Genomic DNA, 18,681 nt, shown 5'->3' with positions numbered 1-18,681 from the left:
TGTTTTGTGTGGATGTTTTTTTAATTTAACTTTTAAACAGCTTAATCTAGATTGAGCTCATTTCTAATAGACACATCTGAGAGAAAGACTAAGGCTGATAACTCCACTTCAAGAGCACAGAGGCTTCTTTTGATTCCTGAGGAACATTTTAAGAAGCTGGTTTATCAAAGTTCCCTCAGAACAGATATGACTAAAGAAGGCCAGTTTTTATCTTCTGTAGCTGTACTTGCTGTACTTGAAGCCTTGGGCCAATGCCCTTTGAGCTCACAATTGCCTCTTTGTCAGCTGAACAAAGTTGTTTTGTATCTGCTCATCACACGGGGCTGGGAGCCTGTGTTCTGCAGGCAGTGTGATAGCCGTGTGAGGGCTCAAGCCTCAATCTTTACGGGCTGGGCTTCCGCCGCAGGCTTTCCGAGATCATCTCACCTCTTTCTAAGTGCGTGTATGTGTGTGTGTGTGTTCAGAAAGATACCAGCCACGCTGCCACCCTGTAATCTCCGTCCTGGGCGAGTCGATGGGAGTCGCTGGAAGCCCTCGGGGAGCTTCAGTCTGCGCCCCGGGCCGCTGCGGGTCCTATCCGGCCTCGGTGAACAGACGCCGGTCCGGTTGCGCGCAGGAGCCAAACCCCGGGGCAAGTTTGGGATAATCCCCAGCTATGCCTCCAAACCAATTCCAGTTTATTTATTTTTTTCCTAGCTTATCGCTTTTCTTGGACGCGCAGGCACCGCACAGAAAGTCTGAGTCCATTTCCATATTGATCCGCTGTTCGTTGTGTTTGCGAGGCGACAAATCTGAGCGGATAACATGTTTACAGCAGAGCAGTGACTTGTATACAACGTGATACAGAAAACATCCTCAAAAAAGGGACATCTGGGAACAAACGTGCCTTTGATGGGGATTTTGTAAACCGCGGAGACTTGATTTCAAGGTAGTTAGAGGTTATAAATGAAGTGAGACAAAGCTCACGAAGATAAATGAAGCTGCAGGGGCGCGAAGGGGAAAAAAACACGGCTGATCAGTTTTACCTCGGGATAAAGGAGGGTTCCAATATCTTTAGAGCATATGACAATATTTTAGATGTGTGGTTCAGTATTAAAATATCCGCTGGTGCTAAGCTTATTAACTGTTTCCTCCATTTAAAAAAGAAGGAGGCTTTGTGTAGATTAAATGTAACTAGTGACTTTATTAATGGTTAATAAATGACTTATTATGCTTTTATTAATGCGTTGTAAGCAGTGATTAGCACGAGACAGGTTTATCTTGTCGGCCTATATAACGTTTCAATAACAACTCAAAGACGTTAAGGATTAATACAAACATTATTTAATGACGTCATTTTAACAGTAAGTTAACCAATAAAGATTTGTAAACAGTTTTTAATAGTTAGTGTTAAAATCTATCTATGACTTGTTTTTATTGTTAAACTGCTGAAAATTTGATTTTAAAAAAAAACTGCTAAAAAAGTTTGTAACAAATAGACTCACATGTTCTCATTCAGTATTTTTCCAGAAGTTCAGAGGTCAAAGTGTTCAATGAGATCTCCAATGAGACCATTAGAGTGTCCACGGCTGGAGGAGAATAAAGGCCACGAAGGGACCTGGAAAACTCAGTAAATTGTTTATTAGAGACAATGAGGGCTTTATTTTCGAGTTTCCACCGCTGTAAATAGTGGCATCATGCAATATTTCCAGGATAACGACTATTTATATCCGACTTTCATGAAAAACACTATGTAAAGTATGCAGGGTTATTATTATTATTTTTTAACTTACATTCCTTAGACTAAATACGTTCTTCGGCGTGACCGTCGGGGCCCTGCTGCGGGCGCATTGCGCACATCTTCTGCAAACTCGGTAAATCAGTCGGTTACTAAAAATAAAAAATAAATAAGTAAATAAATAAAAAAACCCTACAACAAAAACGAAACCCTGGAATGACAGGTATGGCGTTAGATGACTTTTTTTCAGAGCAAAGCTTCCCGGGGAGCAGAGAGGTGCGCACAGCTGGGCCTTGTGGCACATCCCCAAGGCGAGTGGGAGCGCCAAGAGGCTCATCTGCATTTTTCTGTTTTGTAACACACTTCACTTTTTTTTCAAACAACCAGAGCACCCAAATCCAAATGTTTTAATGTCTGATGGAAGGTTTCAGGGTCTTTGCTTTGCGATATATTTAACCCACAGAGAAAGGGTTGTAACACTTCTCCTTGAAGTTTAAGACGCTTAATCGCGAGTGTTGTTAAAAGAATTATACTGTTTTCTTCTAAATTGTATTTTGGTGGTATCATCATGTATTCTAATAGCAGACATGTGGTTACCTATAAAATACTGACTGTGAAAACAGATTTTTTTTAAATGAGCTTTTTTACGCTTACATTTAAAGACGAATGTGCACTAAAAGAAAATCTATCGATTGTTAAAATATATATTTAAAATATCAATTTTGCGGCCTGATTTTCATGCCCTTTGGTGATATATTCTTTCTCGTGTAGATTTTGGTAGCTGTGCATGTTGTGCCATCGATCAGTGGTTGCAAACCTGGAATTAACTGATGTATTTGTTGATACTTGTGTATTTTTTTTTTAATCGATGCTTTGCAGAAAACATATCCAAGGTTGCCAGGTTTGCTACACTACCTTGTGACGTTTTTTCCCTTCGAGCAACGGGCACTCAAAGTCTTTATAGCTTCCACAGCGAGATTCTTCACACCTGCATATTTTTTTGTGATGAATCATTTACAGGAAACAGAGCCGCATGTAACCATTCACAAATGTATTAGATTAGCCAACTTCTCAGCACAAAACGCGTTAGAACCTGTTAAAAATAGTATCTAATCATCAAGATGGCGCAGGGACGGAGGAAAACATCCTCCCTACCAGACTATGAAAGAAAATAGAGCTACATATACTGGGGGGGGGGGGGGGGGGGGGGGATAATTTTTGAAGGTCAGTTTAAAGATGCTCTCTAATGTGATTAACTTCAGCTTTGAGGGAAGATTATTTTAATGAAGTACAGCAGATAAAAGATGTGTGATGATGAGTCATCAGCCAGTATTAGGATAACCGGAACACTACAGACTAAATGTAGGGATAATGTGAGACACATTACTAATAAATGTGCAACTTTACAAACAATCTATGTGGGCTAAATGTTCGACATGTTTTATTGTTGTCTGTGTGTCTTTATATGTTGTGTGTTCATCGTTTCTATCCTAATAATTGTTAAGACTGTTTTTTCAGGTTCAGCTAAACATCTTTGGGTTTCACTAACGATCTTTCTTGAAGGTGTTAACTTCATTTTTCTTTTAAGGAGGGGACACAGGGGACAATATTAATACTTAAACCCCAAACTAAGTGTACATGCTACTGTGTGGTGTGAGGGAGTGATGGAAACTGTGCATCATTCTATTAAATCCAGAAGTAATTAGAAGGAAGAAATGGAACAGCAGAAGATGGGGAAACAGTACATGTAGTACAAGACAGAATTCACCACAGGGGACCATGGCAGGTCACGAGGGCAAGGTTTCACAGGCCTGCTTTAATATCCACCATTACTGTTGTCCATTTTATTTGTTTAGACTGGTAGCAAACCCACGGCATGACCCCCTGCAAAGAACAGCCTCAAGACTCTAAGGAGGGAGATTTTTTGTATTGAGATCACGAGTCTCAGGACCTTGATGTTAACTAGCAATTCAAAGAGTGGAGATAATAACCCAGCTGTCCTCGTATCATGCTGACCATTCATGAGGAACACAAAGTGTTTCGTATATGTGTTCCACTTGTCTCACAGAGGGGGATTGTGAACAGAAAGGAAGGGGGGAGAGAAAAGTATTTAAATATGTGTTCAGTTTTTTTCATCTTGAGCCAGTTACAATGTGAGACAAGGGCTAAAAATGCTGTGCAGTCCCACAAGAAGTGGGACACCTGATCACCCTGGTGGGATGTTATTAAAGGAGACCTGAATGGACTGACTTTAGATTGCCTGAGCAGGAACAAGGAGGCTCCAGCATCCACTAGGGGGGGATACTCCATCACACACCCACTCGGTTCAGACCGTCACCTCCTTTTGTTTCTGTGTTCTGACACCAGAGGTCAGCAGCGTGCACATGGATGGCTCATCCAGCAGTGTGTGCAGCAGTGGTGCACTTAATGGGGGACCACCAGGGATCTGCAAAGGAGGGTTTCTATTGGGACATATTTTCAAACAACCCCCATTTTTTATTCTTTTTTGTGGAACAACAACAAAATAAATAAATAATTAAGATTAAAAGCTCTCTTTCTAACCTTTCTACAGTTTGGGTTTAAGTTTACTTAAAAAGAAAGAAAAGAAAAAGCACTAAAATTATTTTGTAGCCAGTGCTGAATTTAACGTGTTTGCTCAGGAGGTCATGGGCTCAAATGTGGAGAGCCACACAGGAAATGCAATACCAAAAATAAAAACATTTGTGACTTCTTCTTCATCAAAATCATACGTGTAGCACAATCTTCTACTGTGTGTTTTTTGTGTTTCAGCTTTATTTTAAACATTTTGGAATCTCGAGCTGAATAAAGTTACAGGATCTGAGCCACACTCACTCGACACACAGAAACAATGTAACACCAAAGTTTGACCCAGGATTTTGTGTCATTATTTGAACACTGTTGTTCCGTCACTTATCCAAACTGATGCTCTCGTGCAGATATTTTTTGGAACTTACTTATCTCTGCTTGTTGTTGTTCGTTAACACATATTTGTTTTGGCCCTTCTTCATAAATCTGCCACGCGCTTTAAAGTAAAACTGCATGGATGTACCCAACAAAAGGTCAAACTCATCATATCTGATCTTGAATAAAAAGTCAGTCCAAAAAAAAAAAAGGATGTCAAAAGTGAAATGATGAATTAAACCAAGATGTACTAACCAAGTGTAGAGCTATTAATTGAAGCACTGCCTGGGTTATTAATCCCATTTTAGATCAATAGGCTGTTTTGGTGCTATCATCTGTGCCACTGTTGGTTGTTTACTCAAGAATATGATATGGATTTGCTCTTTTTTATTATTATTTATTTAAATAATCTCTTATATGTTATACTTTTTTAACTGGTTGTTGTCTAGAAGGTTCATATCCTAAAACATACCATTTTTTCTTTCTTTAAATAATAAAAACAAACAAACTGTGGATCCAAGATTTTTTTTTTTAAGGAAATAAAAGCCAACACAACAGCATTTGTCCCCCTTGTTGTCCTCATCAGGCCTGCAGTGGATCTGCGCCCCACAGTTTGAAAACCACTTGTTTACCATCTCTTACGAATTTACTATTGTTGCATTTTATAAATTGAAATGTAATTTTTACACAAGCAAATATTAAATTGTATCATGTTTAAAGGGAACCTGAGCTTGTTTTGTTTGTCCATTCGGTTAAATAAAAAGTTATATAAAATTAAACAAATACCAGTGCTCTTGAATACAGTTACATTATAACACTGATCCAAACTATCTCAATTTAGAGCCAGTGACGTTAGTGTGCTGTATTAGTTAAACAGTCCTTGTGATTTATTATCTGATGGTTACAAAATCTCTGTCAATACAAGAGCTTGTCAAATATCAACAAGACACTGATAAAAACAAGTAAAACACTGTGTCTTTTGCCTGGATTCACTTTATTTCTGGACTCTACTGACAGCAGCCCCCTGATGTTTTGTTCATTCATGTCTGTGTAAAGCTGTAAATCCTTTCCTGCTGTCACATTTACCTCCCTGTGTACGGTAGCTACAGAGACTCATATCTCTCTTTCCCGACACTAAAATTCCCCACAGATTAAGATTCCTCAGGACAGGATCTGCAGTCTTGTATCCAGATGCCCTTGACATGCAAAAGTTCGGGAGTCCCTGCTGCAGCCACGGCTTTAGCTGTTGCATCGGGCTTTTTTTGAACACAGAAATACATATATACCCTATCATACTCTCTCTCCCCTTCTTCCCTCTGCCTGATGTAGTGTGACAGTGTGTTCGCCCGCAGCACTCTGCTGGCGTGGAAACAATCAGCTTTGACAGAAAGGGGGTGGCGGTGGAGGGGATAGAGGGAGGCAGAGGAAGAGGGAGGGATGGTGGGTGAGGAAGGGTGGAGGGGAGGCTGCGGCCTGAGGCCTGTGTATGATGAACTGGATAGAAAGACCCGTCATGAGAAGAGAAACAACACACAAACATAATAGATAGATAGATAGATAGATAGATAGATAGATAGATAGATAGATAGATAGATAGATAGATAGATAGATAGATAGATAGATAGATACTTCCTGTTTTTGTCTTTTCCTCTGTCCTCACTGTTGCCTTGATTGAATTCACCTGTGCCTTGTTATCCCTCTTTGTGTGTTTTTGTTCTGGTAGGTAACTTTAGTTAGTCTTCTGTTTTTGCTGTTTCTCTGTATTAAATAAAGTGTCTTCTTCTTTTTGTCAACACTTGGGTCTCCATTATGGACCTTATTGCCACCTTGATATTGATATAAAGAAAAAAGATACACTCCTGAGTCCAGCTTATTTAAGACATAAAAATACTTGTTTTATGTTTGTCCCTTTTATAATCCCTTCATCTCTTTTCTGAATGTTTATGTTGTCCCAGCCTTTTCTGTTAATTCGTTCATATGGGTACTTTCAAAGCAATATTACTCTCAAGAGACCCACACCTATGCGTAAATTATCAAATACCCTAAAATGTGTTAAGTATAATTTAATGAGTGTGGAGAAACTCTCTGTATGAATTACAGCAGAAGTTTAATTAAATGTCTCAGTGTGTTTAACTATCAGTTATCATTACTTTACTCATTCCTGCAGAGCCCAATTATTAAATTTAAATAATTTACAGTCTCATTAACAATAGATTTACTACATCTAAATGTTCCTGGCTAAGTTCACACTGCAAACCTTTGTGCTCATTTCTGATTTATTGCTCATATACGTTTTTTTCCCCCCCTTTTGCTTTGCTCTTAATGTTGTTCTTGTCCTGAACTATTCTGCAATGTGCAAATGAGCAATACTGTCACAGAGATCATGCTGCTTTGCAGAAGTCAGTGTGCAGCGCTGTGTTTGTAAGAAGCCAGTGAATTTGTGAGAAGGTGACAACGAAGATGTTAATTATGGCTTGGTGTTCCGGTAAGCAGGTGAGTGGGATCATCACATGAATGGCTGCCACGGCCAATCAAAATTGTGGATTTGATCCAAAATTTTAGGATGTGACTTTCAACAAGATTCAAAGGAAAACTGTCCATTCAGACTTTCCCTCGGCGATGATGGAGGACACAACAAAGAACGTAAGTAAACTGAAGGTTTACATACACAAGGAGATGAGGGCGGAGTGGAGACACATAGGGAGAAACACACAGCAGAACTGAATCTAACTGAGGCAAGGGATACACAACTAAACATAATGCACATTAGCGGCTCTCAAAAGCAGGAAGTCTCAACACTGAGACAGACAGCGACACAAAATTGACATCAGTAAACAGACATGGCTGACTACACACAGGGGACGCTGGGGAGGACACACAGAGAGGAGAATTAAACAAACTGGACACGAAAGGGAACAAAATTAAACAGAGAAATGAGATCTAGAAACATGAATAACTAAACTAGGAAACAGTGGAAATACTGAACCAGGAGACTAAACAATGAAAACTAGAATGCAATCATAATAACTCAGAAACAGGAGAGAAAAAACATAGGAATCATAAAAATTCACAGAGGTGATTCAAAGTGGTTACCATTCATCTGTTTTATAAAATATAAAATATATTGAATACACAGTGATAACAGTGAATACAAAGGACAAAAAATATTCTAAAGAAGAATATTCTTTATCCACTGCTTCAACAGTGTCAAAGTCCGGGCACTGGGGAGGCCAATTCATGACTGATAATGTTCCACTGTGTGTTTTTCCATCCAGATATGCTTTTACTACAATCGCAGTGTGTTTGGCATCTCTTTCATGCTAGAAAATGAAGCTGATGTCAATCAGAGACTTCCCAGATGGCATTTCATGCTGGAAATCTGATAATACACTTTTGCTTTTACAATTCCATCAGTTCCAACAGATCCCCAACACCACTGACTGAAACATAGCCTCAAACCATGATAGATCGTCCACCGTGTTTTACAGATGGCTGTATCTTTCTCTAACGATTGAAACCAAAATGTTCCAAATTGGATTTATCACACCGAGAGACCTGTTACCACTGATTTTCAGTTCAGTTCTTGTGTAATTTCGCATACCCCAGCTTTTCGCCCTCTTTCCCTTCCTGTTTCCCTTCCTCTTGACAGCCACCCTTTTTTTTCCTATTTCTTAAAGACATGACTTTCAGATACTGTTTACCTGCTGTAGGTAGTTTTTAAAGGCTGTGTAGACACAACACTGGGTTCCTTTTTACACTTGAATGAATCACAGCTACACATTCCTCCGAAAATGGTGACCAAGGACTGGACTGAAAATAAGTGATAAAGCAGCCAATGTCTAAGAAAACCTTAAAAACTTTTGCTCAAGACCACTTAAAAACATTATAAGAATGCCTGCCTCTGTAAAAGCAAAACACATAGAAATGAGGGGTGGCTTAAGACTTTTGCACAGTACTATAGCTGGATGGATTGACGAGTTAAGTTTAAATATACAAATAAAGCATGATCTAAATCCTCTGCACTACATATTAGCAAACAGTAAACATCTACTGATGTGTTGTAACAACCTGTTGAAAGGCGCAAAAAACTTCAGATCATTTAAGGCCTTCCTGACCTGAGTGTCGCTCTCCCACTTGACTCTCTTTTCTGATTTAGTTAAAGCCATCAGGTCCTTTAAGAGGGTCTCTCTCAACCTCTTCAAACATCTTGTCAGGCTCTGATTCCAGGACTTGAAGCTTGTGTGTGAAGAGGGGTGTGTGCGTGTGTTGATGGTTCAGCTGCCTCGTCTGCTATAACCAGCTAATAAATATGAAAACAGCAGGTTAAAACTTTTTTATTCGTCCCGTGCCTGAAAGGATTATACCCTTCTATAGAGTCCCGTGAAAAATCCCCCAAACCTCATAATGCCCAATGTTGTCCCATAAAACTGTGTTGAACAAAAGATGGAGAAAGGGGGCTTTTTCACGCATAAGGGGTTTTCTCAAGAGCGCATTGAGAGGAGCCCCGGCCGGGATCCGCCCATAGATTATCTGGCTGTCGGTGAAAGCCCGGCTGGGAGAGGCAGGTGCGTGTGCCAGGCACAGGGGGGTCGTGGGGGCCCGGTGACCGAGCAGAGGGTGGTGAACTGTGGGGAGTGCTGCGCAGCTGCCAGCAGGAATGTTTGCAGATTGTCACTTCCATTTAACTTGCTCTTTTTCTCTCCTCTCCACCCACCCACCCCAGCCTAGAGATGGAGCTGGTCTCCCAGGTTTCCCTCCCACCTCCGAGCCGCAGAGATCGGACTAAACGGTGACACCACGGCCACAAAAGCGACAACCGGCGCGGGTCGTCTCCGCCCCTGCAGCGTGAAATTGTGGATTAAACTGATAAGGAGGAAGAATGATACTGATCCCACATTTTTTGAGGGCGCTTTAGAAGGCTAAGCGAGTGCGATGTAACTGGTAAAGCAGGGTTAACACACTGTAGTCCCCAGAGGCTTCTTTCATACAGGTTATTGGATTTTAGGCTTCTTTTTTTTTTGAAGTGCAATCTTCAACATATGGTGGCCTGTAGACAGAACTGAGGCTCTTTAATAATGCAGCTCATAAATTTATCTCTGCAACTTTGCCAGAATTTACCAAAATAAAATAAAAGATGCAAATTGCATGTCCCCTGAACTCAGAGAGCATTCATTTGTCACGTGGAAGCATCACCTCTTATCTTTACTTTCATGCATTCGCAGGAAAAGCCTATATGCAAAATTAGGAAAATGCATTTATCACAGAGGATAGTCGTCCGCCATGTTGACCCACACAGGCTGCATCTTTGCCTGGAAATGGCCCTCTTTGCACCCTACCTTAGTCTCTAATCTCTTCAGTCCAAACTGTGTCCTCTTTCCAAACTGTGGCCTGAGGCTACGTGTGGGTCCTCAACATAATCCCCTTCAAAACTCTGCAGTCCCTGTTATTCCACTGGGGTTTGGCAAAAGTGCTTCATGTCAGAGCAGCACAAAGCTCAATGCTTTTTCACACCATCTTCCAGCAAAAAGGGATTAATGTCCTCACCATTATGAATAATGAGAATGAATAACAAACAGCTCCCTATTTATCCCACTCGATTAAATAAAGGAAAGAGTGTCCTTGTGCTTTTTTATTGAACTGTCTTGAGGGTGCGTATGGAGGTCGCATATAAATAAAAGAAAAGCCTAAAAGCCATAAATTTAGTCAGCATGTGATGCTTCAAAGTGTTTGCACTGATTTCATCTAGTGACTAATGTCTCAGCCAAGAAATTTGATTTCTCCATATTTCTGTACACAAAGAGCTCAAGAAAATGTTACGTAATTCATTGTATTTAATTTGATAATTTGACCCTGAATTGGATAAGTGATGGAGAATGGATGGATGGATAATTTGACCTTGCTGTGTATGGCTTTTAAAATAAAAAAATAAAAAAATGAAATTACTGATGATTATACTCGTATTTTTTTTTAACTTGTGTTGTTTAATTTTGAGTCTAGCAAAGTGGCAATATGAAAAAAAAAATGCTGGGCGCATGAGTGCGCATGAGAATTTTTCAAATTAGTATCAAATAATCAGGTCAGTGTATGCTGAAGTAATCTACCTGAACCAAAAGCTCAGGCTCAGACATCCTTTCTGCTCCTGACTCTGTTTGGTGTCAGAACGATGTGAAAGGAGATATCCCTAATATAGATATCACTGCAGTAATGCAGATATCACTCAGGCACAGCGGCTCCACCTGTTCAAACCTTCTGTTTGTGAGGAGCAGCCAATCAGGAAAAAAGTTCTCTTAAAGGCAGAGTAGTTTAACTGAGGGCATATCTCAGAAATAAATAATAATCAATAAGATGACAACCCATAAAACTAAAAAAAATCCCTAATTTTAGTGTCAACATTTGCCGTTTGTTTTTCCTTAAAGTGTCTCTTCTGTATCATACTTATATTACATTTATTTTTCACTTATGGTCTCAGATTATCCAACAAGCACAACTCTGCACCAACATCTGCCAAACAGACAGTGATTCATGGAATAATGAATGAGAGAAGCATTTCTCTTAGGAGACATAAACGATGATCAATGTGACAAATCAGCTTTAATACCCCCCCACCCCACCCAAAAAAAGGTGGAATAATGAACACTTTGAGCCGTGAGTGACAAAACATCTCCTCTGCATCTCCTTAAAGTGCCCCCTGTGCATCGTGACCTTAACATTTCGCTTCTTCGCATCTGTTCCTCCTCTTCTCCTCCGCACGCACTGGATCACAGCTCCTTTACCACAGCTGCCAGAGCGGACAATGGCGGCTCAGAATGAGAATATGAAAATGAAATATGAAACAGTGGTGTGATAAACTGGTAGATAATCATCTTTTCATTAAACTTTCATCCCCAGTGACTTAAAAATTCAAGAGCCCAATTACAGAGCTTGTATCTCTCTTTCTCTCTCTCCCTCTCATTTCTCCCTCACTCTTGCTTTTCTTAACAAGAGCAGTCAGGGAGAGGGGGTGAGTGGCTTAAGGGATGAGTGAGAGCATCATTATGAAGCGGTCACGGGGAGGATGGGAAGGCGGGGGGTGGGGTGGGGTGGTGGGGTGAGATGACCCATCGTCCTGAGTGGAGGACAGGGAGCAGCAGGCCTGATTTTAGCCTGTCCAAACATGGAGGAAGAGGAAGAAGAGATGGTGAGAGAAAGACAGACAGACATGTGGAGCGTACAGCCATGCGGGTCTGATGGATGGATGGATGGATGGATGGATGGATGGATGGATGGATGGATGGATGGATGGATGGATGGATGGATGGGTGGTGGTGGTGGGAGGCAGACAGGCACACAGACGAGCTAAGAGGAGTATAGATTTTCCAGGCAGATAGTGGAAAGATGTGTGCATCCTGATGAGTGCCACAAACAGGGCGCATGACTCTCTCGTCTGCCTGTTTCTGTGTTGTGTGTGTGTGTGTTGTGTTTATGTGTATATCTGTGTGTGTCAGTGTATTAGCAGTCAGAGCACTGAAGCCCACGGGCGATTCCTGTGTGTGCTTGCGATAAAGGGAAAAAGGGAGGAAGTATAACGGGGGGGAAAGCGGGGCGTAGAGGCGGGGGTGAGGGGTGGGTGGGTGAGAGTAGAGATGAGGAAGTTGGATGGGGGCATGGGAGGAGGTGGGGGGGGGGGGGGGGGATAGAGAAAGAGAGAGAGAAAGAGAGCATCTAGCAGAGCATTGAGCTTCCTCTGTGCTGTCAAAGCCTCTGGATCATGTCCCCATCGGTCTCTCGCTCTCTCTCTCTCTCACACACACACACACTTTCCCTCACCCAATTGCTCTCTTTCCCTCAAACCAACCCCTCCTCCCCTCCCTCTCATGAAAAGAGTGTCTTGGCAGGGTAATTAAGAATGGCCTCTAAACACAGGAGTATGGCAGGAAAGCTCCAGATGAAAGTAAATGATTAAAATAATTACAGGCTGAGAGCTGACGAGCCGGAGTGTGGGGTGGCCGCCGGACATTTGTCGGTAATTAGATAATTAATCTGAATGCAAATGATGAGCCCTAACGAAGCAGTCAAGCTGAACCAGCGACAACTGCCGTGAGTGAAATGTAAGGTGGGGGGGAGAAGAGAGAGGGAAAAGCAGGGGAAGAGATTTGGGCTGGGTGGAGAAAAAAAACAAAAAGAAAAATATGAATTTTAGTATAAAACCTCCTGAAAGTCAGCATGAGCAGACTCAACTGCAAGAAGAAGAAGCAGCAGCAGAATTGCAAATCAATAAGTGTTTCTGGCAGTGACGGCGGAAAAACACCCCCCACACCTCGCCTCACTCTGTTTGTAACTTTCACTCCTAATGACAAGTAGACATGAATATCTTGTTAAAAATATACAAAAAGGCACAAGCCATGTGTTGTGCAAAAAATAAATAAATAAAAAATGTCTGCACTGAAACACCAAATGAAGGGTACGAACATGAAATGGCACCTGAGGAAGAAAACAGAGCGCGCTTTGCACACCCTAAAATGCGTGAGCAAATTGTGGATTTACTCACTCGCTGCAACACATCCAAACACACACTCGTTATATCTCCGCACCTCTTCCTCATACACACTCTCAAATACTATCAGCAAGTGTATGTGCTCTAAGCGGAGGTAAACACTGAACTTCAGAGCTTATTCGGAGGCAGGGTTGTGTTTTTTTTCTCTCTCCAAGGTTGGTATCTGTGCAAGAGTGTGGATCACATCTTTAAATTTAAATAAAGATCTTCGGGGTTTATTCATCGCGATTCTGAGCAATAAAGCTGAAAGTCTTACAGAATACAGCAAATATTATATATTGCTAAAGATGTGGCAATTCTGTCTTCATTAACAGCAGTGGGCATTAAAGCACCCCACAGTATTATAATAAATAACTTCCTGAGTGGGCAAGAAAAGAGCTTGAAAAGGTAAAGCTGTGATTATTTTAATGGTATTAAGAATCTCATTTGAAATCAAATAAATAAAACAACTCATGTGATGCAAGTGATGGTGATGGTTTCACATTTTGCAAATTCCACCACCAAGAAGAACACAAACACGCCTTCCTGCAAAACCTTTAACTGTCATAACTTGCAGGTTTTACATAAAATATAAATACAAACAAATCTTTATTAAGGCTATACAGGTGAATCAAGAAGCAGCAAGAGATAGCATAAATTTATAGGGTACACACACACACACAAGTGGGAAACAGGCACACAGTTGGAACTATTTAAGATGATAACAAAAGAAGAAAAGCACACAGCAAAGCTACAGAGACAGATTACTAACAAACTAAAACAGCAACTAACTAAATGGAGAAATTACATGGCACAGTTGAATACTTGACATACTTGAGATGCTAAAAGAGCCTAATAAATTAAAGCACGAGGGATTAAATATCTAGAACTAAAGAGAACTAAACTAACCAAGCAATTCAAAAACTAAAGCATAAGAACAATTGAGAAATAGAAGACTCAAATTAACAACAAAATAACCAGAAAAGCACAGACCATGGTGTGAATTTAACTGAAAAAGCCAAATTTGTCTTTTATTAATGGTTTTCTAAACTCAGTGAGCACAACAAGGGCAAAAAATGACTCCAAAATTGTGGCTAAATTGTGGTTCACATTGAAATCTAATGAAATAAAGAACTTTCAATCCCAACTGTTAGTGTTCAGCATCTATCAGTAATCAAGGTTTCGGTGCTAGGTTAATTCTAATACCTAAACACCAAAACATTTCAATTGCCATCATGTAGAAGGGGACATGGGGGAGACAGAGAGACATGTTAAAATAACAAATAACATCCACATGAATACTAAGACTCTTTGAATGGTAAGTTTCCCATCAGACTCCATTTGGAATTTTAAAAAATAAGATACTGTTTGGATTATAACATTATACAGAATACTTTTGTGTTTTCCGACAGTCCTTAAATTACATATTTGGCCTGCTGTATGTGTCTAACACAACTACACAATATAAGTCATCCACCAACTCACCTGCTTGATCTTCTGTAGAAGCCACACAATCTCTGTCTCCTGCAAACAACCAGGTCTCCAGTCTTCACTGTCGTCTGATGTCCAAGGGAGGAGCCGCATTTACCTATGCATTCATATCTGCTTTACTAAATAAACTGGAAGCAATATCTATTGATATCCTTCATTATTCTAGATTCACCAATTAACCTGAAACGAATGTATTTGCACTGTGGAAGGAAGCCAGAGTACCTGGTGAGACCCCACCCATGCACAGGAAGAACATGCAAACTCAACACAGAAAGGCCCGAGCCAGCCAGAACCTGAACTTGCTGTGAGGCGACAACGCTAACCAATGCACTAACTTACATATAACCTAAAAACAAACCCTAACTTGGCAACCCTCATATTAAAAACTTCAGCTTCTCTTTGTGGGTTCCTTTCCTGACTGCCTTGACAATACTACTTTTTTCTCCTCCGATATTTAACTAAAAGAACTGTTGATGGGTTTTCTTGCTATTTTGGGGTACAGAGTGGTACTAAATGAGAGCATGGGTATGTGCCAATTTTTTAGCATCTAAAATCAGTAGCTATCACTGCAACATAGCAACAGATATCTTGGAAATTTATATTTCACATTTTGGACAATATCATTAATGTTTTAACCTGAAAGTCTCACATGTTGGATCTGTATGCAGCAGTAGGCTGATGTGTTGGGGTAGTGGGTAGAACAGTGGTTAACAGAGTTGCCTCACAGCAGATATATCCTGGTTTGACTTTTTTGACTTACTTGGCTGTGTGAAGATTGCATATTCTCTCTGTAATCCTAAGACTGGTGATTCTAACTTGTCTTGTCTGTCTCTCTGTGATAGGCTGGCGCCCGGTTAAGGGTGTACTTCACTTTTGAAAATGTGGATGAGGATACTCATCTATTCAAAATCTCTCATTGGTCAGCTGTTAAATGTAAATATATGGACTTAGATCGGTTTAATACCAGATGAATCAACTTGGTGATCTTTTGTGTCCTCTATTCAAACGAGTGTGTCTGTCAGCAACAAATGTGTCATTTTGTAAGTCAGATCTTCTTATTTTAGCTGCTCCCTTTAGGGGTCACTACAGCAGATAGTCTAATGCCATCTTGTCCTATCCCTAGCATCTGTCACACCAACCCTTAACTCACAGCCATACCACCTTGAACATGCCTGGTCTCATGGCAGGTCCTGGTTAGTACTTAGATGGGAGACTGCCTGGAAATACTATGTCCTGTAAGTTTGTGGGGTGACTATAACTCAGGAAGTAGAGCAGGGTCATCCACATATTGGAATGTTGTCACATGGATCCCTGGCTGCTCCAGTCTGCATACCAAATTATGCTTGGGGAAGATACGTAACTCCAGTGGCTTTCTGATGTGCTCATTGGAGTGTGAATGTTAACTAGAAAGTATTTTTCACACATTGGCTCATGTGATGAGGCACACGATCAATAGTCAGTCAGTGACCTTCTTAAGATACAACTCCCACTAGGGCTTAAAGACCTGGGACTCTCCAATATTTGGTTTTAGAAGTGAAGAAGCTTCTTGGATGAAACGTCTTCACAAATCTTAAGGAAATCCAGTTGCTTTTCTTTCTGAGCTCCATGACCTAGATGACAGAGAAACCTACACAGACAGCTCCTTCTAACCTTTTTTATACTTCTCTAAAGCAAGCATCTCACATATATTGCTCTTTCTCAGCATGAGGCTGCTGCTCACCAATCATAGCTTCAACAACTCTTTCCCATATCTTCATGGTGTGGCTCACCACCTTGATCCCTCTGAAGTTACTACAGCTCCTCACGTCACCCTTCTTCATTTTTAAGTGATAAATAAATCAACAAATCCTGACATGTTTTCAAGAAGCACTGGTTACTCACAACATAGCTCCTTGTTAGTGCAAATTATCCTCTCTATCCACTCCTTTAAAAGACTCTGGAGGAAAAATGTCCACCACTCTCATTAAATAGAGACAGTTTGCCCACTCAGTCATTCAGTTCACCTCATCATAACCACTGGAGACCACCTCTTTGCTGTCAGCATGCTTGGTTGGCACCTTGTTAGTCTGTTCTGGCTAATCCTGAGTGCCATCATCAGGCAATAACTTCAAAACACAAAATACTAGTGACAGATTAAATAAACAGATTTCTGTGAAATATTCATTTTACAGCTGGAATAAGATGAAAATACCATTTATAATGTTGCTAGTCTGTGATGGTCATCTTTGTTATTTTTTATTTCTTCTTTTGTTTTATAAATTAAGATATTGTGTGTAATTTGGGGAAAATAAAGGATAAAACACTATACTTTGACTCAGACGTCAGATCTGGCATTAGCATTTATTTACATGAAAATTTCCAAGAAAAGACACATAAGAAAACAGTTCAGGACAAGAGTATTGGCAACTGCTATTGAACCTTTGTGTCAATAAATGTGGATTCAAACACTCTATAAAAGAGAAAATACCCTGGTTTTAGATATAGAAAATAATACCAAAATCTTTTGTTTGCAGCCTCTATTAAAAACATTAAAAGAAACAAAATGTACTCTACAGGGTAGAAAACTGGCCCTTTGAAGGCTACAACTCCCCCCGTATTATGCGTCCAGGGTGACACAAGATTATTTTTGTCTTTGTTTTATTCTTATTTATTCAACCCTTATGACAGGGGAGATAATGAAATATTCATAATAAGATTAAAATAAGAACACAACTGTTTTAAAAGCCTTTAAGATCCCGCCAGAGTAAAAGCGATGGTCACACACCAGATAAAAATCAGTGAAAGGCATCTTATTTGAAAAATACCAGCACCAGTCAACAATCCTGATATATTTGTGCATCCTGACTGATTATGCTACAGGTGAATGTATCTAAACATTTTAATTTTGGTCTTGTTTATGTAACTATGGGGCCATTATAACATCAAAAACTATCCTGTCTGTAAGCATCCACAAAATGACTAGCAATCACATTAAGAGCAAACTCCAAAATGATCAAACTTTACAATAAGAACAAATAGAAACAGATAAAACTTTAATGTTTTGAGTAAGAAAAGCACATTTTCAGCAGAGTCCTCCCAGAGTCAGTGTTTGTATGCATGTCTGTGACAAACACAAGCATGCTGCCAAGTCTTTCTTTTTTCCCTTGAATATTTACTCCACGACCAGTTCAAACTCCTCAGCCTGGTCAAACTCTGCATTCATCTTTGCAGCCAGAGCGTCCAGTTCCGTGGTGTCTATCTGCTGGACCTTCTTCTTCCTCCTCCTCCTCCTCTCCTTCACCACAGCCACTCCGGGGATGTCTGGGTCCGGCTCGGGGAAAGCTGAACCACCGCAGTCATCAGCCTCAAGCAAAGACGTGAATGAGTTCAGTCCTGTAAAGGATCCTGCAGAAACCTCCAGGCCAAACTTGGACACCCCGGCTCTCCGGACCTCTGGGGTTTTCAGCTTCTCAAAGCCGAATAAAGTCTCACGAGACTCGGGGCTGTTGAATGAATTCTCGCTGAGCCTGCTGTAAGATCGGCGTACCTTCTGCGACCACACCGCGTCCTCTGGATCCATCTGCGGGGTGTGAGAAGCGGGCGGCGGTGATGAGGGGAGGATCGGTGAAGGCATAGTGGCCTTTTTCTTCTTAGCCGAGGAAGAGCTGCTCTCTCGGCCCGGGACGGGACCGGGCGTGGAGACCTTCGGCTTTTTCTGCTGGATGCCCTCAGAGCTGGACGGCCTCGGCGTGTTCTCCTTGTTCTGTTCCGATAACGCGACTGTTTTTCTGGGCGCTATTTTTCTTACGGTGATTGAGCGTTTAACAGCGAGAGACGGCAGCGCCATTTTGTTGTCACTTTGAGCTTGCGGAGAGCTCAGCCGCGGGGAGCGTCTCCGCTGCGAGCTGTCAATGCTATTAGAGTCCGTCATTATGCTCCGAGGAGTCCCTTCGTTCATCCCAACAGTCTCTTGAAGAAACTCCAGATACTTTCCCCTTCTTACAGCAGATCAGACTGTAACTCAACCAACACAGGGCACACAACAACAGCGAACGTTCAA

At 40.9% G+C, this 18,681-nt stretch overlaps 1 protein-coding gene across 1 annotated transcript; it reads right to left on the bottom strand.

Annotated features, from left to right (window-relative positions):
* Positions 1 to 16,963: 16,963 nt before the first annotated feature.
* cdca5 (cell division cycle associated 5) lies at positions 16,964 to 18,579 on the bottom strand. Its single transcript, XM_026156318.2, has one exon. The coding sequence runs from the start codon at positions 18,577 to 18,579 to the stop codon at positions 17,794 to 17,796; it is 786 nt and encodes a 261-aa protein (XP_026012103.1). The 3' UTR covers positions 16,964 to 17,793.
* Between the last annotated feature and the right edge of the window lie 102 nt (positions 18,580 to 18,681).

The sequence above is a fragment of the Astatotilapia calliptera genome, chromosome 22 (genome assembly GCF_964374335.1).
Source record: "Astatotilapia calliptera chromosome 22, fAstCal68.1, whole genome shotgun sequence".
Taxonomy (NCBI): Eukaryota; Metazoa; Chordata; class Actinopteri; order Cichliformes; family Cichlidae; genus Astatotilapia; species Astatotilapia calliptera.
The sequence above is the reverse complement of the archived record's forward strand: the minus strand, read 5'-3'. Positions and strand labels throughout refer to the sequence as shown.